Below are 26,614 nucleotides of genomic sequence, written 5' to 3' on the forward strand. Positions count from 1 at the left end.
AGAAGATGAAGCCTCTTACCTGTGAGATAGAAGATGGAGCCCCACCCGTTGTCAAACCCGTCAGCACAGAGGTACCCGGAGAATATGAAGGTGGCGATGCTGCCGACCATGTACCCTGAACACACACACACACACACACACACACACACACACACACACACACATATATATTGCTGGCAGCACTCCATGTAAACAATTCCACGAGGGCAGGCTCTCAGATGAGAACAACAACAAAATGCTGGAGGAAAAAGCTCAAACGAAAAGCATTGTCCTACTTTCCTTTCCACTCTCAAAGTTTCGTCCGTGGGGCTTCATAATGAGAGCGGCTTGTCTGTGACATACGTCATCACCTACGTCTGACGTCATTATCAATGTTACGACAGAAGAGTTGTCAACATAGTGCAGTAATCTATCTATCTATCTTTCATAGATAATATATGTGACCCTCCACCACGAAATGAGTCGCTTTGCACCAGAGGTCGATTTTTAGTTATTGGTATATCATAAATCTGCAATAAATGACCTTTACAGCGAAAAAAAAAGTTTGTAAATCGGATGATTCTGTGAAAAGTTATTGTGATTTGAAGTTCTAAAGTCGCGAAAGTAACGAACTGAGAAATCAAGGCCGAAAAGTTTTGGAACATGTTCATAGCAACCACATACTTCTAAGCAAGATATGTTCATGAAATTTGGCACACACATAGTTAGTGGCAATATCCACAATTGCACAAAATTTGGAAGAAAAATATTGAGTGTATTTGATTTTATTCAAATAAGAATTTTCTAATTTTTTTGGAAAGAATTGCAACTGAAGTATTAGTATACTTACTTTTTAATCAGCTCAACATGACTAAAAACCTTCCAGTTTTAAGATCAGTTTTGTTGTGGTGTTGTTTGTGGTCCAATTACTATGAAACTTTTGCTATGTACAGTATGTGTACTAAAATTTATGCCAGATTAGAGGTAAAAAATGCTAAATCATGATGCCGAATCATGTGATTGTTGTAATTCAATGTGCTCACTGGCTTAGTGTGCTTGTGATATTACCATAATCCATACAACAAGCACAACAAAATAACAAAAAAGATCCACACAACAAAACTGCTCATACAAAAGGTACAAGTTCATGTGTGTTTTATCCCAGCATAGCATCAAATGAAATACATTTCATAATCCAAATGAACACTTCATCTGCAAAGAAAACCTACTTGTCAAACCCATACTTCACACAATAAAGACACACAACCTCATCAAACAAACACTCAATCTGCTAAAAAAAAAAAATAAAAAAAATAAAAAAAATAAAAAAAAATGTGCAGATATGTGGCACAGGTAATCAATTCTTGTGATACAAAGTGTCATCAGGGTGGATGGTGTTGATATTGAACCTTCTTCCTCCACTCTTTTTTCTCCACCGGTGGTGTCAGTATGTTCCAAAAATGCATGGTTTATCCTGAAACAGTTTGTTATGTAATACTTCTTTATCTCTTTTCATTTCCTTTGTTTTGAATTATTTTCTATATGTTCTAAAGTTTATTCATTAATGCCTTAAATATCAACAGTAATTTCAGTTTTGTACATTTACATCACAGCTTTCATTCTTTACACAGGACTTTACAAAATGCTTTACTTCTAGTTCTATGTATTTTATCAGAAAATAGAAAAAGAATACACTTATGATATATATATATATATATATATATATATATATATATCATAATATCATCAGACAAAGCAGTTTACTGATAATAAAAGTATGAAATAGTGATTATTAATGCTGTATCACTATGAGTATCAGTGTGCATATCAGTGTGCATGTGCATGACATGCTGCAATCCATTAAGTTACTTTATGCATAGTGGCATGTCAAGCACATGCACACTTATATCATTTATGTAAATGTCTGTGCAAAAGTTTACAATTCCATGCATGTACATCCAGACAAAGTTTGTAAAAAGAAACTAAGTTTGCACACTTCATGGTAAATTTATACTATAAATCATAGTACATTAACAGTTGACTCACTCACTCATAGATAGTTCACCAGCAGACAGTTCTTTAGTTGACAGTGTAGTTAGTTTGGTGGTGTTGCCTCTCCTTCTGATGACATGACTTGCCAGCAGTGATATCAGAATTATTCACTGGTGTACAGGCAGGCATATAAAGTACCATCATATCTTTCAGGGCTGAAAAAGAAATTGAACTATTAGTAATACTGTTAGTATTTACTGTTGACACAACTCTATATTTATTTAAAACAACACACACACACACACACACACACACACACACACACACACACACACACACACACACACACACACACCAACCTGACACACATTCACATAAAATGTCCATTGAAGCAAATTCTGTGAAACTGAAAACTGTTCATAATGTCATGCCCCTGAACCTCCCCTTGCTCAGTTAAATGGTTAAACTGTGAAGGGACAGTGTATGTATGTGTGTGTGTGTGTGTGTGTGTGTGTGTGTGTGTGTGTGTGTGTGTGTGTGTGTGTGTGTGTGTGTGTGTGTGTGAGTATGTGACTCACTGTGTGACACACATTGTGTATGTATGTGTGTGTGTGTGTGTGTGAGTGAGTGACATGTATACACACTGTGTCACACATTGTGTGTGTGTGTGTGTGTGTGTGTGTGTGTGTGTGTGTGTGTGTGTGTGTGTGTGTGTGTGTGTGTGTGTGTGAGATCTTTTAATTTACATTCTGTTAATTTCCTCAGATTCACTTTATTCTTTTAATCATTTTTATTCCACATGTCAAACAGTGAATTCCTGTTCCAATGTAAGACATCAGTCTTGAGTCAATCATTGTTAAATAAATTATTATCAATTGATTATACCATCATTACATTTCAGTATTTGTCAATGTGGGTAAAATAAGAAAGCTTACCTTCAGACACTTCAGCTATATCCAGTCCCCCAGTCACTTTGCTTGCACATTCCTTGTGTGAGCTGTGAGAAACCCAGGTCTATCACTTCAGTGCAGCAAGTCAGTTTCACTTGTTTCCATGTCAGTCACAACACTGATGGCACCTGGTGCATGTGATTTCGGCAATTACAGGCGAAGGCTTCCAATCTTTCTGTATCTAGTGCAAATGTTGATTCGTCATCTACATCAAAATTAATATTATTGTTGATGAAAACTGAACGACAATCCTGCGTCGTCTGCTTTCGAAATCAGCGTTGCCTTCGTGTTCACTGAGATCGATTTCATGAACGGTCAGTTCCATCAATGAAGTACTGGGTTAGAAACTCACAAATGTCGTCTTCTTCATTGAATGGCAAAATGTGTGCAGCGCAAGTGTATCTTGTCAGGAAATCGCCAAGTCAATCTTGAAAACGTGCTTCCGAACCCTGCGACCATGTTTATTTGAGCTAGCGTGCTGAATGGCTGGTTTCGTCACGTGGCCTCTCTCGGCCAATGACAGAGGGGATTTTCCTTCATAGTGACGCATTGTTTACGTAGTGTATCCTTATTTTGAAAGCGACGATTCGCTCGTAGTTAAAAAATCAACCAATGAGAAGGACATAGATTGAAAGAGACGGACTTGACCTTTAAAACAATGTATGATTCGACCGGTCGATTCCAAGAGATGACGGAGGGCAAGCTTGTCAAAGTTGATCGATTTCGCGAAGTCATAGGCGATCAGAATGACGGGTTAGGCATTTTAAGCACACTTTTAAGGCAAAAGAAGACACAGTTATGCCTAGATACTTCAATATGAGATAAAAGAAAGCCTAAAGTTTACAATGAAGTCAAAATCTGAAAATCGACAACCTGACCCCCACCCGCCTAAAATCGCCGCTAGCGGGAAAGTTGGTCAGGGACAAAGCGACTCATTCCGTGGTGGAGGGTCACATATAGAGATTTTTCATATTAAATATCGGCAGTAGTAAAAGAATCAAATTATTGAAAATAATGAAAAATGGTAAACACATAAATCACGCGCGCGCGCGCGCGCACACAAACACACACACACACACATAGACACGCACACACAGAAATATATATATATATATATATATATATATATATATATATATATTATATGCATATATATATTATTTGAGCACATTCATAGTATAAATGCATGCATATATTTTCATGAATTTTTAAGTCTATCTCGCCTTTGGATGTTCATCCTTTTTATCGAGCTGGTTAGTTTACCGTTTCCTGAATTAGAGTGTCTAAGAACTGGTTCCTGTTTTTCAAAATACTGTTGAAAACTTTGCTTTCATTCAAGGGTCCATAGGTTTCCATGTCTTCCTTTCCTACATGTTCAATGGGAAAGATTTGAAGGTATTTCAGATATATGCATCACCACCATCTGCAAAAGAAACTGCCACCCACCCACCCAGATTCATTGTAGTCCCATCACAACCCACCTTATTCCAACATGTGTCATAACTGTTCGCCTTTTTTGTAAATCAAATCCATCTCCATTTAACCCAACCTATCCCATCTCAATCCAAACACCATCCTCAGTTAAGCCCAACTTGTCCCAATTCAACCCAAAACCTTCATCAGTTAAATCCAACGTATCCCAGGTCATTCCAAACCGAACTTCAGTTGTACCCAACGACTCTCAGCTCTTCTTCTTCTTCTTTGCTGTCATACAATTAGTCCATATCTGATGACAAAGAACCGCAGAGCTTTCTCGACAATGGCGTTGAAACTAGCCATACTTCTGATTTCCTTCTGCTCAAACCACAATACCTTCTTCACCCATGCCTTTCTCACCCTCACTCTCTCCTTCCTTCCGCATTAAAAATATATTTTGTTCCATTTTGCCTGGGTAGGAAAATGAGGTTAGTGTGGAACGTAAAGTCGAATCCTCAATAGAGATGGAAATGGCCATACCGCCTGTCGTTCTTCTTGACTTCCGTGCTGATCACAACACCACTTTTCTTCATGTATACTCGCTTCTGCATCCTTTTCTTATTTTTGTGAATATTTTGATTTCATTTTTCTTTTGGCCCTTAGGGCTGCATGTTTGTTTTTTCTTCTTTTTTTAAAGCATATGCATGCTTATTCCACTTCCCCATGTAATTAAAAGAATCGCTCGTTCGTTCGTTCGTTCGTTCGTTCCATCGTTCATTCGTTCCTCACCCCTTACGTCCTTTCTTCCTCACCCATAAAAGAAAACAACCTGTTCTAAATTTACCTGAGTAGGCAAAGGAGGTGAGTCTGGACCGTTCTCTCGGTGGGGCCCACCTGCCACACATGGCGTGCACGGAGGGGAAGCACGAGCCCTGTGACACACACTATCCTGCATGGCTCGTGGGATACGGTGCTTTTGTTCTGTGCCACCTACTTTGGGACATTTTGTTTCCTGTATTTCAATGATGATGAATGACAATGGGGGTGATGCAAATGCTGCTATGGGGTCCATTTGGGTTGGGGGGGGAATAGGAGGGGGAGGCAGTAAAGAGGCTGCTATGGGGTCCATTTGGGTGGGTGGGGGCGGGGGGAAGGGGCAGTGAAGAGGCTGCTATGAGAGTCCATTTGGGTGGGGGATAGGGGGCGGTAAATGAAGAGGCTGCTATGTGGTCCACTTGGGTTGGGGGGGGGGATGGTGAAGAGGCTTTTATGGGGTCCATTTGGGTTGGGGGTGTGGCGGTGAAGAGGTTTCTATGGGGACTGTTTGGGTTGGGGGTGGGGCGGTGAAGAGGTTTCTTTGGGGACTGTTTGGGTTGGGGGTGGGGCGGTGAAGAGGTTTCTTTGGGGACTGTTTGGGTTGGGGGTGGGGCGGTGAAGAGGTTTCTATGGGGACTGTTTGGGTTGGGGGTGGGGCGGTGAAGAGGTTTCTATGGGGACTGTTTGGGTTGGGGGTGGGGCGGTGAAGAGGTTTCTTTGGGGACTGTTTGGGTTGGGGGTGGGGCGGTGAAGAGGTTTCTTTGGGGACTGTTTGGGTTGGGGGTGGGGCGGTGAAGAGGTTTCTATGGGGACTGTTTGGGTTGGGGGTGGGGCGGTGAAGAGGTTTCTATGGGGACTGTTTGGGTTGGGGGTGGGGCGGTGAAGAGGTTTCTATTGGGTCCATTTGGGTTGGGGGTGGGGCGATGAAGAGGTTTCTATGGGGACTTTTTGGGTTGGGGGTGGGGCGGTGAAGAGGTTTCTATGGGGACTTTTTGGGTTGGGGGTGGGACGGTGAAGAGGTTTCTATGGGGACTTTTTGGGTTGGGGGTGGGGCGGTGGAGGTTTCTATGGGGACTTTTTGGGTTGGGGGTGGGGCGGTGAAGAGGTTTCTATGGGGACTGTTTGGGTTGGGGGTGGGGCGGTGAAGAGGTTTCTATGGGGACTGTTTGGGTTGGGGGTGGGGCGGTGAAGAGGTTTCTATGGGGACTGTTTGGGTTGGGGGTGGGGCAGTGAAGAGGTTTCTATTGGGTCCATTTGGGTTGGGGGTGGGGCGGTGAAGAGGTTTCTATTGGGTCCATTTGGGTTGGGGGTGGGGCGGTGAAGAGGTTTCTATGGGGACTGTTTGGGTTGGGGGTGGGGCGGTGAAGAGGTTTCTATGGGGACTGTTTGGGTTGGGGGTGGGGCGGTGATGAGGTTTCTATGGGGACTGTTTGGGTTGGGAGGGGGGGCGGTGAATGAAGAGACTGCTATGGGGTCCATTTGGTTTGGGGGTGGGGGTGAATGAAGAGGCTGCTATGGGGTCCGTTTGGGTTTGGAACCACTTGACAATGCTGTGTACTTTCATGATACATTCCGACGTCACCAGGCTGAGAGATACAGACACCTGCAGTGCTGATCAGGAAACTTGAGCAGCAGCCTCAGACGCATCACTGAAGTGGATGATCCTAGACTGTATGGTATCAGTCTTCCCATTTGAGTCCATAGCACACTCAGCTATGGGTAGGAGCAAACCCGAAAAAGACCACCTTTCATAGGGGTCGAATCCGCATCCACCAAGTCGTTGTTAGTCAACGACGCTGAGCACTTCACCACAGTGGCATGTCAAAGTTAATTTTTACTACATCAGCAAAAGTTACAGTGGCGGAGTATGATCACGAAACAGGGGTTTGTTAGGGATATATAAATATTTGCACAGCAAAGACATAACCCAAGACCCCAGCCCTGAACAACTTAATCTTAAAGGGACCAGCCAGTTGGTCGTGAATTCAACTCTATGGCTTAAAATCTTAAGATAGTCTTGTTGATTTGACTCTGACTTAGGTATGTATAAACAAGGGAGAGTTAGGTTTTAAGAAATTAGGAGAGCTTGATAGTTTGGGAAATTCGCACGGCTTGTCAACCATGAGTTTAAAGTGAGCAAATATATATATTGATATGGGAGATCGAAAGTTTTATTTGGTCCGACAAGCCAGCTCAGTTCTAATTTTTCACAGATGTGGATAATGGAAGATATGTTGGAAGGCAATGAACTCCTTCTTATTCATCGTAGTAGTCATCGCCGTCATCAAAGAACGCATCGTCAACATCATAGCCAACAGTCCATCTGCACTGCCATTACAAATATAACTACCACCACCACCATGAACGCAAGCGAAGTTGTGCACAGAGCAATTATCTCAACCATTTCATTGTCTTCGCCATCGTCTTCCCCCTCTTTTCTTCAGCTGATGTCCGACCTTAGCATAAACTCTCAGGCGTCATCAACACCACCACCACCACCACCATAACAGTACCACCACCATCATTACCCCCCTCACCACCATCCCCCCTCCCCCCTCCCACTCACGGAAGCCAGCCCCATGATCACCCTCAGGGCGAACACGTAGCGGTAGTCCTGCCGGGCCAGAACGGGTAGCAGCACCGTTGCCAGGGCAACCACCGTCAGACTGGTACCCATCACCTTCTTGCCACCGAACCTGCCCGCCAGCCATCCACCCGGAATTTGGATCAACAGGTACCCGTAGAAGAAAGAGGAGAGGATGCTGGCTTGAATGGTTTTGTCCCAGTCGAATTCTCCTTCCTGGAGAAATTATTGTTATTATTATGGTGATGATGAAGATCAGTATCATTATTATAATTATTGATAATTATACAGCACCAATCCAGTTAGGGACCAAACACTAAGCGCTTTACAAGCATTTCACTTCCGGCCGCAGATATATCCGCGGTTTAGGGGCAACTGCATTATCAACAGTCCAGCTATTTATTTGCATACGCTTACTTAATTGCAAATGGCGGCTGGCTTGAAGCCTGTTCGAAGCAATTCTCAGCACATTTTGGCTCGATTTTGATGCGATTTTTGTGTTTTGTAAAGCGGAAAGTTGTTGAGCATGTCAACATGGCTGCGAGAACGTACGGCACAGAGGAGATGGCTAGAATTTTGTTAGATTTTCCGCACAACGTCAACAATAGCAACTACGAAAACGTGACAGAAAACGAAGTAATGTTGTTGTTGATCAACTGAAGTGATCCTAGTTATGCCGATGAGGATTCCTTGCTACAAGGTACATTAACAGGAAGGGGGTAGGGTCATTTTGGAAGTGGGTACAGAAAGAACAAACAAACCAATATTATAGCTTGAAACCTTCTTTTTGAGGGTTTTCATTCTCTATGAATCCCTCCAGATGAAAGCCTCAAGCCGAAATATTGTTTACAGTGAGCTTTTGTTTTGATATACTGTGTAATGGTGTTTGTGGGTGTTTGGGTGGGAGGCTGTGTGTGTGGGTGTATGTGAGTGTTGTAGTGTTTATGCTTATAACAACATGATAGTGTCGGAAAACAACACAACTGCACTTGGTTGTTGTGTCTAATATATTTGCTGATATTTTAGCGCCATTTCAACCCATGAAATAAAAAGACTCTAATTTACTTCTTTCTTTCCATTATTTCTTTCTTTCCATTCATCCCATGTACCTCCCTTTATTGTTTGTTCATGATGGCTCTCTCTGTCTGTCTGTCTGTCTGTCTTATGTTTTTATCTTATATTTCTTCTTCTGTTTTATTTTCTTTCATTTAAAAAAAAATCTAACTTTAATCAAGTTGAACTTACTTTGATTTATATCCTATATATTCATAGTATACAACGTGTTGTCTTATTTCTTCATTTTTTCATTTATTCTTATCCTTTTGGGGGTGGTGGGGGTGGGGATGAAAGGTGTATTTCCTTTTCATTTCATGTATCCATAGTTACCGTGTTGGAATCAGACGAAGGAAGAGATCCACCACAAATGGAAACATTGGTGGCTGCGACATTGTTGCCGATGATGCTGCTGATGTTGTTGCTGCTGCTGGTACTGGTGCCAGACTTCACCATGCAGACAATGGCGACGCTGATGTTGACTCGGAGAGCGTAGCCGAAGAAAGAACCGATAAAGAGGAGGTAGGCCAGACGCCACCGCTCCGAACACACCCAACACGTCACTACAATCAGAATCAGATTCAAATGCTGGAGTGCAGTTTGTGTGCGAACGTAACGAATTTTTATTTTACGACGGGAGTGTTTTTTTTTTTTTTTATTTTTTTTTTTATTATCTTATTTCATTCCGTCATACATCAAATAATAAATCCAAGCGCAAGATGTCTTCGATTTTCCTTAAAGTAATGGTGGACGCACCAAAAACAGTCCTGGTTAATCTTTTGACCTGTAGAACTCTATTTGCGTTTGATCCTGTTTCTCCCACTGAAGCCCAAATACAGGGCGAAAGGTTGAGAGAAAGAATTATACTCTGTGGGATCACGACCCGACTTGTTGTTCTTTCAAATATATATCAGCAGTGAAAATGGAGTTGTGGTGTAAAGTAAGCTTTCTCACCAAAGAGAAAAGAGTCAAATCCTTTCAAAAGCACCTGTTCACGTGTATGTAAATTTCTCCTCACTCACATGTCACTTCGACCATCCACACATACAGAGAGAGAGAGAGAGAGAGAGAGAGAAGTTTACTGAAAACTTTAAGAAATGTAATTGCACTCATCAACACATTCACACTATGTTTCAATGCACAGTACAGCACAACACAACAGTACAGCACAGCACAACACAGCACGACATGACACAGCACAATACAACACAACAGAGCAAAACACAACACAACGCAGCACAACACTACACAATGAGTCACAGTTCATACTGGCACTGTCTGTTTCAGTCCAAAGTTCAGGCACCCCCTCCACCATGCTGCTGTTTTCAGGCTGCTCTACAAGTCTCACTTGGGGTTCACCTGCACTGTCCTGCTGCCCTCTGTTGGGGTTCACATGCTCTGTCATGCTGCCCTCTGTTTGGGTTCACCTGCACTGTCCTGCTGCCCTCTGTTGGGGCTCACCTTCAGGAACTTCTTAACACAAGACATTCACACTTATAATTATGACTTTCTCATAACACATGACATTCACGCTTATAATTATGACTTTCTCTTGATACAAGACATTCAAACATATATTTTCGACTTTCCCTGAATACAAGTCATTCACACATATTCTTTACTATTTGTTAATCATTTGTTCTCCTGGCCTCATTATTTATTCATTTCAAGTCAAAAAACCATCGAGGCAACCACGTGTTTGTTCTTTATTGTCCGTATATTCTGTGTAGCTTATTCAGGATTTCTTCTTCTTCCGCGTTTCCCAGGTCATGCTGTTAGATGGTCCATCTGGTCTGCAGCGCGAAGTCCGCCGTCCTCTGCAGTGCAGCACGTGGTCCCCAGAGCTTCCCGTGGAGCTCCACCGCACAGGGGCAGGTTTTCCTCTTCAGTGCACCAAAAGTTAGAACTGTAGCAAATGCTCTGGTGTCTACGAACCCGTGCCACATGGGCAGTCATCAGTAGGGGACAGTCTCAGTGTGTTGAGGTGGGAAAAGAGCCTACAATGTCCAGAGAACATCCACCTCGGATCCAGTTTGATGTTTGTTCCAGCTTGGTGTTTGTTTTTCCACTGCTCTCTGAACTGGATCTTCAGGATTGCTCATGGTTCTCTATAGAAGACAGGATGGACAGTCTGTTCCATTTTGCTGCCCACTTTTGACAGACTGTCAGCCACCTGACTCCACAGTGTGATGGGATCCACTGGAGGGTCAGTACTGTCCTCTGACTTAATGTCCCCTATGTCTGCCTAATGTCTTGCAGGTTCTGACTCTCTTCTCCTGCAAGGAGACTTTGCAACACTGATTTGCAGTCCGTTAGAATGACAGTGTGCGTAGACAGCTCTCTCTGGAATTCAGAGTCTGTGCTGCATGAAGCAGTGCACAATCCTCTGCTCTGTTGTTTGTAGACAGCTGACCTGTAGGAATGAACCTTGTGACACGGCTGCTATCTGGGAATCAATGAGAAAGCCTCGGCCACCATTCTTTACAGCACTCTCAGCAGAGCCACCTGTGTAGATGTGGGTCCATTTGTCACACGGATAGTCTCGGTCCAGCATCTCGAGGGACAAGTTCCTCAGTTCTACATCATTGCGGCTATTCCTCTTGCCTACTCCAGGAACATCTAGGACTATTTTAGCTCCTCTGACTCCCACTCCTCTTAATCCTGTAGGGATTCCACCTGTTCTTGTGGGGGGAAAGCAGGACACCAGTAAGGTGCCGTTTTTGTGGCCCTTCAGTTTAACTCTGGCTGTCCTCTGGAAAAGGTAATCCTGGATCCAGCCATACATCTTTCCACAGTCCTGTTTCTTGAGAAGCTTAAAGTGGAATCCTCCTTTCCAGACTTTGTCGAAGGCGCTTATGAGGTCCACAAAGACAGACAAGGTCTTCCTCTTGCTCTCGAAAGCGTCCTCAATATCTTGGGTCAGGCAGGCAATATCGTCTTCAGGGCTTCTGTGTCGATGCAAACCTGTTTGTACTGGACTGCGATGGCCATTTTTCTCCAGATGGTATTGGAGTCTTTGGTTCAGCATCCACTCCATGGTCTTGCAAATGCAGCTTAGCAAGCTAATTGGTCAATAGCTTGCCTTGTTGGTTTCGTCTTTTCCCTTTTTCTTGTCAATATTCAGGATTAATAGACTTTGCCAGTCTTGAATGGGAGTTGATTTGTGTTTGCACATTTGTTTTGTTATTGCTGCTGTGTACACATGTCAGATGACTGGTATAAGAACAAGCCCGGCCCTGTTTCGAGGAAGTGTCTGACTTACTTGACTTATGCCTCTAGACTCGGTGTGGACCATAGGGCTGCAACAGTACTCCTCCAGTGGCTTTGGGCTGTTCTCTTCAGCCAGGCCTATGTCCACCTGGCTGCCTTCCTGGTATTAATTTTCAGACCTGTTATCTCAACTTCTTCGGACTAGCTTTTCCTGGGCATCTTGGTGTCTATATCAGAGGGGGCATACATCGTCCGTGAAGTCCAGGTATTCTAATTGTTTGGTGAGAGTTCAGAGTTTATTTCCTGTTTTAGGTCTTTCCTCTTGTTGATCAGGAGCCAGGTGTCAGGTGTTGATCCCAAGACTTCTGTGCATGTTTCTGCCCATGTGTTCTAAACTGATGTCCAGTGTTCCTCTGTTATGCTAAGACCTCAAAACTGTTCTTCAGCTCACACTGATACGCTTGAGTTTCTGCTCTGCTCTTTAACCTCTGCACGTTGTACTTGCAGGATGGTCGCCTTGTTGGATCATGGAAGGCCTTCAGCTTGACCTTTAAGGTTGCCTCAACCAGGTGGTGGTCTGAAGCTGCATCGGACCTCGTTTCACTCTGACATCCAGTAGGCTTCTCCATTTTGCGACTGAAGGTGACATGGTCTATCTGGTTCTCCATCCTCCCATCTGGAGAAACCATGTCTTTTTATGTATTTCCTTGTGGGGGATGACCAGGTCATTGAAAGTGCAGAAATCTGCAAATAGTTCCCATTCTCACTTCTGGTGCCAGAGCGCTATATCCCCATGATGCTCTTTCTGTCACTGTTGTCTGTGGCAACTTTTGCGTTCAGTTTTCCCATGAGTATTTTCAGGTCTCTTCTAGGTGATTTGTCCACAGTTGTTTGGAGGGTGTTATAAAAGCCCCCCTTCTGTTTATTTTTAGCTTGTGTTGGTTGGCGCATAGCACTGGATGATAGTAGTTTTGCTGCCTTTGGAGTTGAACCTTGCAGATAAAATCCTTGGAGATACTGGTTCCCACTCCAAGTGTCCTTCTTGCCTCCAGTGTCATAAGCAGAGCTATTCCATATGTGTGTGTGTGTGGTCTTGGTCTTCATGTCCTGAGTAGATGGTGGTGTCTCTGCTTGTGAGTCTTTGCTGTCCTGAGCCATTCCATCTGGTCTCACAGAGGCCCTTGAGTTTGTATCTTTCCATTTCTCTAGTTACTTGAACTGTTTTTCCACTTTCATAAGGGTTCAGATGTTCCAGGTCCCTATCCTGGTCTTGGTCTTTGTCATCAGAAGACTTGTTGATGGACTGGCTTCCCGAAGGCTTTCAGCACCTCGTGCCATAGGCTCTACTGGAGAGGAGTCTTCTTCAGCCAGACTTCTTTTTGACGTTTCTGTTGCAGTTTCCGTAACCGTTGGGATTTTTTATCAACATGGATGTCACAAAAGTGCCAGTGTAGTATCCCAGATTGTCCCAGACCCAGAAACGTCCCAGGGGGACAATTTGACTTCTGGAAATGTCCCCCAAGGATTTTCTCACGGTTCATAATGTCCTCTGTGGACATTTTTGGTGGTAAAAATTTCCTACTTCTTGCGTTTTATTGATGTTCAGGGTTGGGGGGACATTTCAGAACAAGGCTAAAATGCAGAAAGAGGACATTCTGGCCACTGAAAATGTCCACATGGGACATTATGAACGGTGAGAAAGTCCCCGGGGGACATTTTCAGCGGTCAAACTAACCCCCGGGGACGAAAGACACACACACACACACACACACACACACACACACACACACACACACACACACACACACACACACACACACCAAAATAGAAGAGCTCACCTGAGACCAAGGCAGATGATTTTTTTTTTTCCTGCAAAAGTTTACATACACATACACTACAATACTTGACATCTCATGCTGAAGAACAAAACCAAGCAGAAGTTCAATCCTTTTTTGTACTTGAAGGTTCTACGTATGTCACACAGAAGAAAACCACAAGTTAGCGAAGCGAACTAATAAAAAGCATAGTTCGCCAAACACCTGCAAGCATGCCTGTTACACATATTGACAAGTCTTTCGCTCTGTACTTGGCGAGGCGAAGGAACAGAGTATCAATATCAGTATCAGTATCAGTATCAGTAGCTCAAGGAGGCGTCACTGCGTTCGATCAAATCCACATACGCTACACCACATCTGCCAATCCACATACGCTACACCACATCTGCCAAGCAGATGCCTGACCAGCACGTAACCCAACGCGCTTAGTCAGGCACTGAGAACAGAAAGGAATAGCAGTATCCGCGTTTGCGGACTGTCGCTAAGGAGGTGGTTTAGTGGTACGGACTGAACTGCGATTTTTTGGCACACACATGGAGTGATGTTATCTTGCTGTTGAAAAGGTGAGACCAAAGATGAACTGGCGGCAAACAGTGGAGAGAGACGTCAGACTTGACAGACGATGGGGTGACACCAGCAAACTGGTCGGAGACACGGGAACATCTAAGTAAAGGTGTGAGACAGGGATACTAATGGAGTATATATATATATATATATATATATATATATATATATATATATATATATATATTATATACATATACATACACATGCCTATTGGTGCACATATGTAACTGCCTACCTCCCTAATTTACTCCTATATACATACTTGTCGACCCGTCCTTTGACCTGTCTTTACACGTATCTACCGCCTGCCTACATCCGTCTACTTGTGGGTAAGTGTGCGCAGACACACTGACATACACACACACAGACACACACACACGTGCACGAAAACGTACACGCACATAGGCACATAGGCACGTAAGTGCCCAGACACACTCGTACATACATACATACATGTATGATAGTCGTTTTCGACGATGACCATCAGAAAAGCAGATCAGGTAACTGTTGTACAGTTTGTCTGGGCTATAATTTGATTATAGTGGAGAGTGTCTTGCCCAAGTTGCATCCCCACTCTCTCGGTCAAGAGGGTTTCAGGACAGTCGGCGTTGGAATAGTTCCCAAACGCTGACTAGCCCCATTTATCACCATTGTTGTCCTTTTTTTTTCTTTTTTTTTAATATATCATTTTATTAGTATTACTATTATTATTACTACTACCTTTTTCTATATTATAATTATTATTCATTTATTTATTTATTTATGTAAGCTTATCTATTATTTATTCCCCCGTGTTTTTTTTGTGTGTTTTTTTGTTGTTGTTTTTTTGGGGGGGGGGTTGTTGTTTTTCTCAAGGCCTGACTAAGCGCATTGGGTTACGCTGCTGGTCAGGCATCTGCTTGGCAGATGTGGTGTAGCGTATATGGTTTGTCCGAACGCAGTGACGCCTCCTTGAGCAACTGAAACTGAAACTGACTAGCCCCAAGGCTGCAGAACTAAGAGCCAGTGGAATTTTGCCTCGTAGTTTGAGAGTAACAGTCCTTCACAAAAGATTAAGCAGTAAATGATTTCTTATTGCAATGGAGAAACCACTGATAATACAGTTCTCACTCTGCTGTTGTGTTAAGCTGTGATAAAATTATAAGCTCATACATACATTCTTATGAAGTCTGAATAATGGTCTTCGAGTTCTCGCGTAATTTCTCTGGATTTGGATTTGTATAGAACAACCAGAGCATATAGAATGACAAACATTTTACTTTGGAATGTAAAGAACGCATAATTGTGTCACAAACACTTAAAATGCAGTCAGTACATATGACACAAGCAGGCGAAGATTCAGCCTGAACACACTGAGAGAACAAAAGAATGTGTTTTGTGAGGTGAAAATGTAACACAGTGTGAGAAACTAGGGATGGATAGTTTATTCTTCAGTTTTGTTTTTGTTGTCAACACAGAAGGCTATGTGTGTGTGCAGGTAAAAATGGTTGCCAGTATTGTCGTTTGTGCGCTTTTGTTTATCGGCACTGTGCATAGTTTCTTGTGATTACTGTTCGACCTCACTTGGTGACGACTTCCATGCTTCCCACGCTTTAACACACACACACACGCATGCATGCATCAGGTTGATGTGATAGACTTTGGATTTAGATCCCCTCTGTATGCGGTAATCCACCTCGTTGATCTTTTCTATCACGGTGAACGGACCCATCCAAGTCAGTTCAAGCTTGTTGTTTGGTAGACAACAACAGCAGTACTTTCTGTCCAACTTCTAAGGATCTGTCCTTTGCCTTCCGGTTGAAGTACTTTGCCTGCTTTCTCGAAGCCTTTCGCAAGTTTTCTTTCGCAATCTCACATGTCTCTTCAATCTTGTTCCGTAGATCGAACACGTACTCGGCTGAGGTCTTGACTTCTCCAGTCATCTCCTCCTGCGTCCATGTTTCACGGAGAATCTGCATCGGGCCTTTGACTTTCTTTCCGTAGATCATTTCGAACAGGGAGAAACCAGTACTTTCCTGAGGAGTTTCGCAGTAAGCAAACAGCAGGACTGGGATGAAAGTGTCCCACTTCTTGGGCTGTTCTATCGCTACTTTCCTGAGCATGCTCTTGAGTGTCCTGTTGAATTTCTCCACAAATCCGTTTGACTGGGGATGGAATGGAGCCGTCATGTTGTGTTTAATCTTCAGGAACTCATTAACTCCTTTCACGAGGTGCCCAGTGAACTGCTCTCCTTGATAGGTAATGATCTGGTTTGGGACCCTGAGACGTGTCCACATTTCCCACAGTGCATCTGCTACTGGTTCGGCTCTGATGTCTTTCAGAGCTATCACTTTAGAGTACCTGGTGTTGTACTCTACCATGACGAGGATGTACTGCTTTTTCGACTCAGACATGGGTGCAGTCAGGCCAATGATGTCTACTGCCACTCGCTTGAACATTACATCAATCGTTGGTGTGTTTCCAAGTGGGGCTTTCGGCGTTCTTCCTCTGGGTGTGGTTCTTTGACAGGTATCACAAGATGCGCAGTATCTCTTTATTTCAGTGAGGAAACCTGACCACCAGATATTCCGCGCGGATGCGTACTGAAGTCTTGTTGAATCCGAGGTGTCCAGCCATCACGTGATCATGTCCAAAGATAATACCTTCGCTCTCATCTTTTTCGGGACCACCACCTTGGAATGCTTGGTTCCTGTCCGATCAGATACTACTCTCAGAAGTACTCCTTTCTTGTAGACATACTGTATGCCATGAACTTCCTTTCTTCTGCAGCAAACTGCCTTATGTGCAGAGAAGGGTCGTTCGCTTGCTCGCGTTTCAGATCTTCCGGCGCAAACATGTCTGACTTTTCTTGCTGTCGTTTTGAGTTTCTGCTCTAGTCATGTTTTCTTCTCGAGTCTGCTGTCGAGTTGTCACAGCAGCAACCGGGCTCTCGTACCAATTAGGATCTCTCACCGGGTACACAGGTGTTTCTTTCTTCAGGTCGCCAACTCCAAATGCCTGTCCAATCAATACAGGGTACAAGGGTTGTTCCATCACGAATACTTCGGTTTCCTCTTTGAAGTATGGTGGGTCGATCTCCACCACTGCTATCGGGAGACTAGTCTTGACATCCTTGGAAGCTAGCATAGTTTCCTTGGACTTAGAGGTGAAGCATCTTTTATTCACCAGGTCTGCTTTTACAATGATTCCTGTACAGCCTGAATCTCTCAGTACTAACACTTCTTTTCCGTCTACCTTGACTGGCACCACGCTGTTGAATTTCTTACCTTTGCAGGTGAAGCACAGTTTTCTAGTTTGTCTGGTATGACAACTTTCTTCTCCGTCCTAATCGCACTCACTTGGTGGAGACAGTTGGGGCATTGTATTACATACAATGCTTGGGATGGGGTCATTTTCTCTGTTTCTTCCTCAGCTGAAGCACAACCGGCACTGTGATTCGTCCCACTCTTCTTCTTCGGACAGTCACGAGAAATGTGTCCGGTTTCTTTGCAACGAAAACACGCTCCCTTCTCTTTCAGGGCCTTCTTCTCAGCTTCGGTCAGCGTCCGTGCTTGCTGGCGCTGGTTCAGCTGGGTGGCTGATTGAGCTTCTTTTCCACTCTCTCCTCTATTCTCCCTTCTAGGCAGACGGGGGTTGAACCTTGAGTTCTGTGATTTATCATATCCTTTGATTCCAGAACGAGCTTGTTCATACGTGTATACCAGGTTGAGAATGTCTTGCGTTGTCTTGGGCTGATGGTTGCGTACATATACAGCCAATTCAGGGGTTAAGACTTCCAGTATCTGATCTTGTAGAAACAAGTCTTGTAGGTTTTCCACTGAATCGTCTGCTCCGGACAACTCAGTCCACTTTGTCATGTATCTATCCAGTCTGATTATCAACTCTTTGTACGTTTCATTTCTTCCCTTACGAGCCTGTCTGAATTTCTTTCGGTATTCTTCTGCTGTGAGTTGAAAACCTTTGAACAGCTCCGCCTTTATCGTCTCATAATTTTCCCGGTCTTCATCGCTCATACGTGAATACGTCACTCTTGCCTTTCCTTTCAAGAAGTAGACGATGCGGGAGGCCTATTGTTCCTCCGTCAGTGTGCAGTCTTTCATGCAATGCTCATACTGCTGAAACCAACTCTCAATCTCATCTTTATCATCCAGAAATGGTATCTTGGGTCTGAAATCATCAACCTTTCTTGTTGCATTTCCATTTTGATTGGGTTTTTTTCATTTCCATTTCCTGCATTTCTTATCCTTAACCTTTCCAGTTTTAACTCTGTGTTCTCTTCTTTCTCGTCCTCATCAAGCCTCCGCTTTTCTTTTATTACGTAATCTCGTAATTCCGCACCTTCCAACCCTATCAAACGTCCTTCCTCCAATAACGATGTTATGGGGTTTGTCGGATTGGGCGGGAAAGGGGTTTCTTCCTGTTGATACTCGTCGGCGTGGAGGAAATCTTCCCCCGACTTCTCTTCTACTTGATCCACTACATTTCTAGGACCTGACAGTACATCTCCACGTGACCGTGTATTGTAACGATGTCCACCTGCCATATCTTCGAGTTCGTTCGTTCCCGTTCTAAAAACGTTAGTAGCTAAATAAGCCCTTAGTTACTATCTCTATAGCTAGTTATCTCTGACTACTCTCGAGTCACTACCACAATAACTTACGCTATAATTGTGTCGATAATTCTGAACCCTACAGAAATTTTTTTTATTAATACGACTATCCAGAATCTGTATCTCCTAGATTCTGCCTTCGGCCCATTGGAAAAATGATCCACTCTGATACTCCACTTGAGTCATTCGTTTTTCGCAAACATCCTACATAATGCGAATTTCACCATGCAAATTTGTAGGCAGGCAAGTGCAGTAGATCTTGCCCCAGCTGGCTCTCTATACTAAGAGACCTTTCCAGCTTCACTAAAGAAATTTAACTTGTAGTGGCTTCTTTAATCACCACTGTAGATTTTTGCCAACTTTGATATCTACAAACAAAGAGAAGGATACAGAACATTTAAAAGACACATAGTCTGTCAAAGCTACAACCCAAATAATAAATTTAACGAAATACAAATTTACAAACAAGACAAGCCACCTGTCAAAGACATAGACCTACAGCAATTTTCCGATGAGAGTTTTATATGATAAAATTTTGAAAGGGATGCCAAATTTCGAATTATTTCCTAATCCCGGACGAGTCCCCATTTGTTACGGTTCTTTCGTGTGTACGTTGTTCGTGGTTCTCTAATTTTCTTTTTTTATTCAAATATTGCCAGATGCATGTTTTTCTTATTAGTTCTGTAATGTGTTAGTGCATAGTTGTGTCCAACCTCCACACAGCTAAAGAAACCAAAAATTATGAGAGAAAAGAAACACTTTGTTTTGATATAATAATAATAATAATAATAATAATAATAATAATAATGGTATTTATATAGCGCTGGATCTTGTACAGAGACAAATCAAAGCGCCTTCGCACCAGTCATTCACACGCATGCATAACTCTAAAACTGTAGAAACTAAAGACAAGGAAGGGCAGACAAGGGAGGCTATTTTGCATAAGAATGATGACTGATATTATGGCGGTTGATAATTTCAGCGAGAGGAGCAATGTACAGTGTGAAGAGCACTGGGCCAAAAACAGATCCCTGTGGGACTCCATGTTCGATTTGAACGGGCTCAGATTGGAAATGATCAACAATGACAGACTGGAATCGATCAGTGAGATAAGATTTGAACCAGTTTAGAACAGTGCCGTTGATACCAAATGTAAAATGAAGACGGGAAAGAAGGATTGAATGGTCTATCGTGTCAAACAATAATTTTTTACTATCTTCAATTTTAGACCAACTGGTTAACAAAGAGCGCAACAAAAATTGCATTCCAAACAATTTCATTCGAAACAACCACAAATTGTCCCAGATTACTTTCCAATGTTTTTTGGGGTTCGAATTTTTTTTAGTTTTCCTTTCTTAGTAAGGTTCAGTCTCTAGGAAGCTATTTACGGGTCCTTGAATATGTATAAGACTCTTTGACGGTGGCTTCCTGTTTTTTGTTGTTGTTGGGTTTTTTTGGTTTTTTGTTTGTTTGTTTGTTTGTTTGGTTTGTTTTGTTGTTGTTGTTGTTGTTGTTGTTTTTTGTATTGTTTTGTTTTGTTTTTTTAACATCTACTTAACTGGCCGGGTGAAATCTTCGCCGTAATTGAAGAATCTTCTTTTCACTGGGGTGCTGAAGAGGTGACAACCTCCGGCTGGTGAAGTCTGTTGAGGAAGAAGACGTCGTGTAGTGAGCAGGTTGAGTCGTCTTCCGTTCTACCGCCCTATTTCCCTGACCAGCATACCATGCAAAATAATGGAGCACATCATCACAAGCTCTGTTATGAACTTTGCAGAAAAGAATGGGATCATCACCGAAGCACAGCACGGTTTCAGACGCCAGCGATCCTGTGAAAGCCAGCTCATCGGACTTATAGACGAGCTCTCAGCAAACCTTGAAGCCGGAAAACAGACAGACGCTCTCATCATGGACTTTTCCAAAGCGTTCGACAAAGTCTGCCACTCCCTCCTGCTCCACAAGATCCACTTCCTTGGCATCACAGAGAAAGTACACACCTGGATCAGGAAGTTCTTATCAGACAGACAGCAGTCTGTAGTGGTGGATGGAGCCACTTCCAGTCCTGTTCCTGTAGAATCTGGAGTTCCCCAAGGCTCTGTTCTTGGGCCTTGCCTGTTCCTGCTCTACATCAACGACATGCCGACTGGACTGTCCTCCACTGCTCGTCTCTTTGCTGATGATAATCTGTGCCACAAAAAAAAAACATCTCCTCCACCAGCGACCAGCAAGCCCTACAAAAGGATCTCGATTGCCTCGCAGAATGGGAGCAGAAGTGGCTTATGAGCTTCCATCCAGACAAATGTCGGACACTGCGAGTGAGCCGGAAGAGAGACCCCCTACCATCAGAGTACACCTTTCGTGGCCACACCCTTGATGTAGTCAGCAAATCAAAATACCTCGGCATCACCATCACATGATCTTAGATGGACCCCCCACATCTCCAATGTCTCCAACCGAGCCAACAAGACCTTAGGCCTACTCAGACGGAACCTGACGAGCCAGATCAGACGGACCACCCTGCTAGGGAATCTTGTCTGGCTGTCAAGCTACCCCGGGTATCATTATCAGTACCCTGCCACCCGTTTCTACCTGACCCCTGGCCGCTGAGGAAAGAATGCAGAGCGTTAGCTCACAGCTTCTCTGGCCCTGCATTCCTGACCTTTTGCCACCTTCTTTGGGTTTTTTTTCAATACCTGACGACGATCGCTTTACCACTGTGTGTGTGTGTGTGTGTGTGTGTGTGTGTGTGTGTGTGTGTGGTATCTGTTCCTCATATTATATGTGTGTTTTACCTGTTCCCATACATCCATAAGCTGTGTATATACTTGTTTTCCCTGTACGTATACGTGTTGTTTCACCTGTGTCTGTTTCGGGGAGGGGGGAGGGGGTGGGGGACGTGGGGGGGGGGGGGGGGGAGAAGAAAAGAAAGAAAGAAAGAAAGAAAGAAAAAAAAAACAAGTGAAAGGACAGGAAACAAGAAGTCTCTACGTGAACCATAATCTTGTCTTTTTTTCCTTTTTTTTTTTTTTTTTTTGTCATTCCCTCCCGGGTCATCAAATGCCGCCCGGTATTTCACGGCGACACGCGATGCCGTGACCACAGAGACCCAGACAGGAAGCCTGCCCATTGAGTGGGTGGGGATGGGGTGCAGGTAGGAATGGAGGTAGGGAGGGACTACCTGTTCCCTGTACCTGATCCTATTCCCTCCCTCCTCCCCCCACCCACTGCTCCACTTTTCCCCTGCCACAAATTTTTATAATAATAATAATAATAGTAATAGTAATAATCATAATGACGATAATAATAACAACAATGATAATGATGATAGTGATAATAGTAATGATACTACTACTACTACTACTACTACTACCACTAATAATAATATTAATGATAATAATAATAACAATAATGATAATGATTGTGATGATAATATTAATAGTAATGATAATGATCATAATAATAATGATAGTATCAACAATACTGTTCTGATACAATCAAATCTTCATGCCCATTCTGGCTGGCAGCTGTACATGCGTGCGAGCACTGGAAATGGTGCAGGCGGGACTGTAATCTAATATTATGCCGTTACAACAATCACAAGGGTCATGCTGTAACATGAATGAACACAGCAGTGCACAGCCTTCGGGAATCGACGTTCGTGCACAGAGATAATTATGACGACTGAAGTGGCATGCATTGTCAGTCGGGCATTCGCTGAGTAAGCTTCGTCGGCCAAGTGGAATCAGAAACACAATGGGGCGCGCGCGCGCCTGCACAAACGCTCACAAACGCCAATAGGCGGGGTGTGGGGGACGGGGGAGAGGGCTTAGTAGGTGGTGTCCTGAGTACGTGAGTACGTTGAATCACAATAGGCACTTCCGAACACCACCGAAATAACTCAGCAGCAGTGCAGTGTCTCCTCTGGCGTGTGGCCTCTTGGCGACCTAACATCACATCGATGGTTGCTGTGGACTACCGGCACTGGGACTGCGACAGACGAACTCGGGTGTGGCTGTGTATGGGGGGGCGGGGGGAGGGGAGTAATGCCACTGAAACGGTGCAGATGATGGGGCAAACCCGCTCCCCTCATCCCCCCCCTCCCCCCCCCCCCCCCCCCGCCTCAAAAATCAAAAACAAAAAAAAACACGGACGCGCTCACACACCACCACACACCTCCCCCCACCCCCACACACATATACACAAACGAACACACACACACGTGTCTGATATCAAAGTGAAAATATGCTATTAAACAGACACACACACACACACACACACACACACACACACACACACACGGAGAGAAACAAATGAACACACACACGTGTCTTATATCAAAGTGAAAAGACATCAAATTAAAGAAAGAAACACACACACACACACACACACACACACACACACACACACACTTGATTTGCTGTTGTTCTTTTATACTTTATGCTAGTAACATGTACGAAATCCAATTATTCTGGGAACCCAAAAGTCAGAGCTGGATATGGATCAACAACACAAAAATGCGTTGTGAAGATTCATCTGACTTTGTTTATAAACTTTGGGTTATAGTTTTGCTTTGTGATGCTTATGTATGCGTATATATGAACGCACACACTATGCGTTTTGTTATCGTTGTTGTTTGTGTTTGAAATGACATTCGTTATAGGTATATATTCTACTTCATATGAATTTCCCAAGCCCTTGGGACATAACACACATACACAGAGACTCTGATCCATTCTTTTTCTATCGCAGTATATGGTGTGTGACGCGCTCTCTGTGTTGGTGGTTGGGTAAATTCTGGCCAATTTGTGTGCTTTTTTGAATGGCTATGAGGCGGGGTTTTTTTTTTTGTTTGTTTTGTTTTATTTTTTAAATACACTTTTTATGCACTTTTCATACACATTTTTTCGTGTCTTTTATTATTTTTTTTTACCCGGTGGTGGTAACCTGGACGTAAGGGCCGATATTCTCAGCACTGCATAGCTTGATGATGAGCTTAATGGTTAAGATATGTTCCGAGAAATGTGTTTTTCTCCAGTATTCTTATTATTATTTTGGGGGTAAAGATGTGACAGTTTGGTTCTTGACATTGTTGAATTTTCATTTATATTGGCAGTCATGGCGTGGCCCGATGTGGTTGGCTGGCTTATATGCAACAAGGCAAAGTGTTAAACGCGCTCACACACACACACACACACACACACACACACACACACACACACACACACACACACACACACACACACACACACACAGAGAGAGAGAGAGAGAGGCACATATAATGCGCGTGCTATTTTTCTTTTTTCTTTCCCTTTTTTTTCTCCTTTTTGTCTTTATTTCTTACAGACGATTTCATTGCATTCTTTTTTTCTCCCTTTTTCCGGAACTTTTCTCAACTGCTTCGTGTATCTGATTATGTTAATTCAAACTATGCCAAGAGACATCACACTGGTAAATATTCATGGTCCGAACACTGATAATCCGTAGATTTATTAGAATTAGGATATCAAATTAAACAATTGGAATCCGAAACATAGCTGAACCAAGCTTTAAACTCACCACTATATTATAGTAATTAGAAACATGTTCATAATCCTAAAGCGCAAGAGAATGATATTGGATGACAGGTGAACTAGAACTGGTAGAACTGCTTCAAGGAACACAAAGATAAACACGGAGCAGACCAAATCCACCACAACAAGCCATAAAAGATTTTCTCTTAACCCTTTCACCGCCAAGCTCGCATTTATGCACAGGCGTGGTAGAGGACCCATGTCACTGAAAGGTGACCATTCATTGGTCTGGTATCCATGCACTTTCTGCTCTTCATGTTTTCGGTGGTAGGATAGGCCATATTTTCTACACATCGCAGGGAGAATCCCCAGCTATTCTTAGCCACTGTCTTTTCTGTGTTTATACAACAAGGGAATTTTGTACTCTAAATTGACTGGCGGTGAAAGGGTTAATAAAAAAAAATGTATTACCGATCGTAAAAGATGTACATATTTTGACGGATTATAGTGATCGCTCTTACATACCACCAGCATCAAAACCATGATCTTGAAAACCCAGCTTCAATGGACGGGGCACGTCATCCGAATGGAAAACTTAAGGACGCCTAAGCAACTTTGCTCTCAGGCAAGCGGAACTAAGACAGGCCCCGCCCTTGGCGGGATCGCCCTGAGGCAACTCGAGCACTGTGCGCAGGACAGGCTTAGCTCGCGTGTTCTCGCAAGGCAGACTCATATGAGCTTTGCACAGCGATGCCGTGCAAGTATGGCGGAGGCCCGTGAGAGGAGGAAAATAGCAGCAACTGCCCCAGCTGAACCAGGACAGTTCCCCTGCCCCCACTGTGAACGACCGAGAATTGAACTTCACAGTCCACAACAGATGACCTGTGCAAGCTATCATCATCGAAACCGATAGACTACCAAGATATCTATCTACCTATGTACATACATATATTACCCCCGTTTGTACATACTTTTATCTTTCACAGAAAAATTCGCAGAAATCCAATATCTCATTCTCATCATCATAGGTTACAACAAAAAAATCATTATCTTTAAAAGTGATTTAACGGGGCTCTGGTGAAGCCGAAATAGAATAGTGAACTGGTGGGAATTTACAATTCAGAGAGTATTCTTTCTATTAGGTTATGATGAAATTTATATGTAAAAGACACTTTTTTTCAAGCAATGATGCACCTAGAATATTAAAACAAACAAAAAGCTAATTATATGCACATAACCTGACCATAAATTCACCCATCCTTGAACAACATTGTCAATCACAACTTTGTTCCAATGAATTTCATATTTCGATCCTCATCCTCCGTTTCCATTCCCTCATTTACGCAAACTTCCGCGCTCTTCAATCCCGCCATCCAGAACGTCCATTTCCGTTTCCGCTTCATTTCCGGTTCCGTTTTCGTGACGCTGTATTCGATTTCCATGGGAACGGAGTTCCAGAGCTTGGTGTCGGTCTGTGTGAATCCCCCAAAGACGATGGCTCCCAGCAGAATGAAGCCTCCACAAACGTAGAAATCCCTATTAATGAACACCCTGGATCTTCAGATAGACCAGGATCTCCACTGATGAACACCCTGGATCTTCAGATAGACCAGGATCTCCACTGATGAACACCCTGGATCTTCAGATAGACCAGTCAGGATCTCCATTGATGAACACCCTGGATCTCCAAATAGATCAGGATCTCCATTGATGAACTCCCTGGATCTTCAGATAGACCAGTCAGGATCTCCACTGATGAACACCCTGGATCTCCAAATAGATCAGGATCTCCATTGATGAACTCCCTGGATCTCCAGATAGACCAGTCAGGATCTCCACTGATGAACACCCTGGATCTTCAGATAGACCAGTCAGGATCTCCACTGATGAACACCCTGGATCTCCAGATAGACCAGGATCTCCATTGATGAACACTCTGGATCTCCAGATAGACCAGTCAGGATCTCCATTGATGAACACCCTGGATCTTCAGATAGACCAGGATCTCCATTGATGAACACTCTGGATCTTCAGAGATAGACCAAAATCCGTATTAATGAACACCCTGGATCTCCAGATAGACCATGATCTCCACA

At 43.4% G+C, this 26,614-nt stretch overlaps 1 protein-coding gene and 1 long non-coding RNA gene across 2 annotated transcripts in view; one reads left to right on the forward strand and one right to left on the reverse strand.

The window, feature by feature from the left end:
- LOC143294602 (sialin-like) overlaps nt 1–10,200 on the reverse strand; it is a 24,254-nt gene extending 14,054 nt beyond the window's left edge. Inside the window, exons 1-5 of the mRNA XM_076605977.1 lie at nt 10,060–10,200; nt 9,124–9,353; nt 7,720–7,953; nt 5,182–5,269; nt 20–115 (exon numbers count right to left, since the gene is read on the reverse strand). Of these exons, the coding sequence (XP_076462092.1) occupies nt 20–115; nt 5,182–5,269; nt 7,720–7,953; nt 9,124–9,353; nt 10,060–10,195 (784 nt within the window). The 5' untranslated portion in view covers nt 10,196–10,200. The remainder of the gene's footprint in view (nt 1–19; nt 116–5,181; nt 5,270–7,719; nt 7,954–9,123; nt 9,354–10,059) is intronic.
- Nucleotides 10,201–24,740: 14,540 nt separating this feature from the next.
- LOC143295486 (uncharacterized) overlaps nt 24,741–26,614 on the forward strand; it is a 365,664-nt gene continuing 363,790 nt past the window's right edge. The window contains exon 1 of the long non-coding RNA XR_013057020.1: nt 24,741–24,790. This is a non-coding gene — a long non-coding RNA (uncharacterized LOC143295486). The remainder of the gene's footprint in view (nt 24,791–26,614) is intronic.

The sequence above is a fragment of the Babylonia areolata genome, chromosome 20 (assembly GCF_041734735.1).
Source record: "Babylonia areolata isolate BAREFJ2019XMU chromosome 20, ASM4173473v1, whole genome shotgun sequence".
Classification (NCBI taxonomy): Eukaryota; Metazoa; Mollusca; class Gastropoda; order Neogastropoda; family Buccinidae; genus Babylonia; species Babylonia areolata.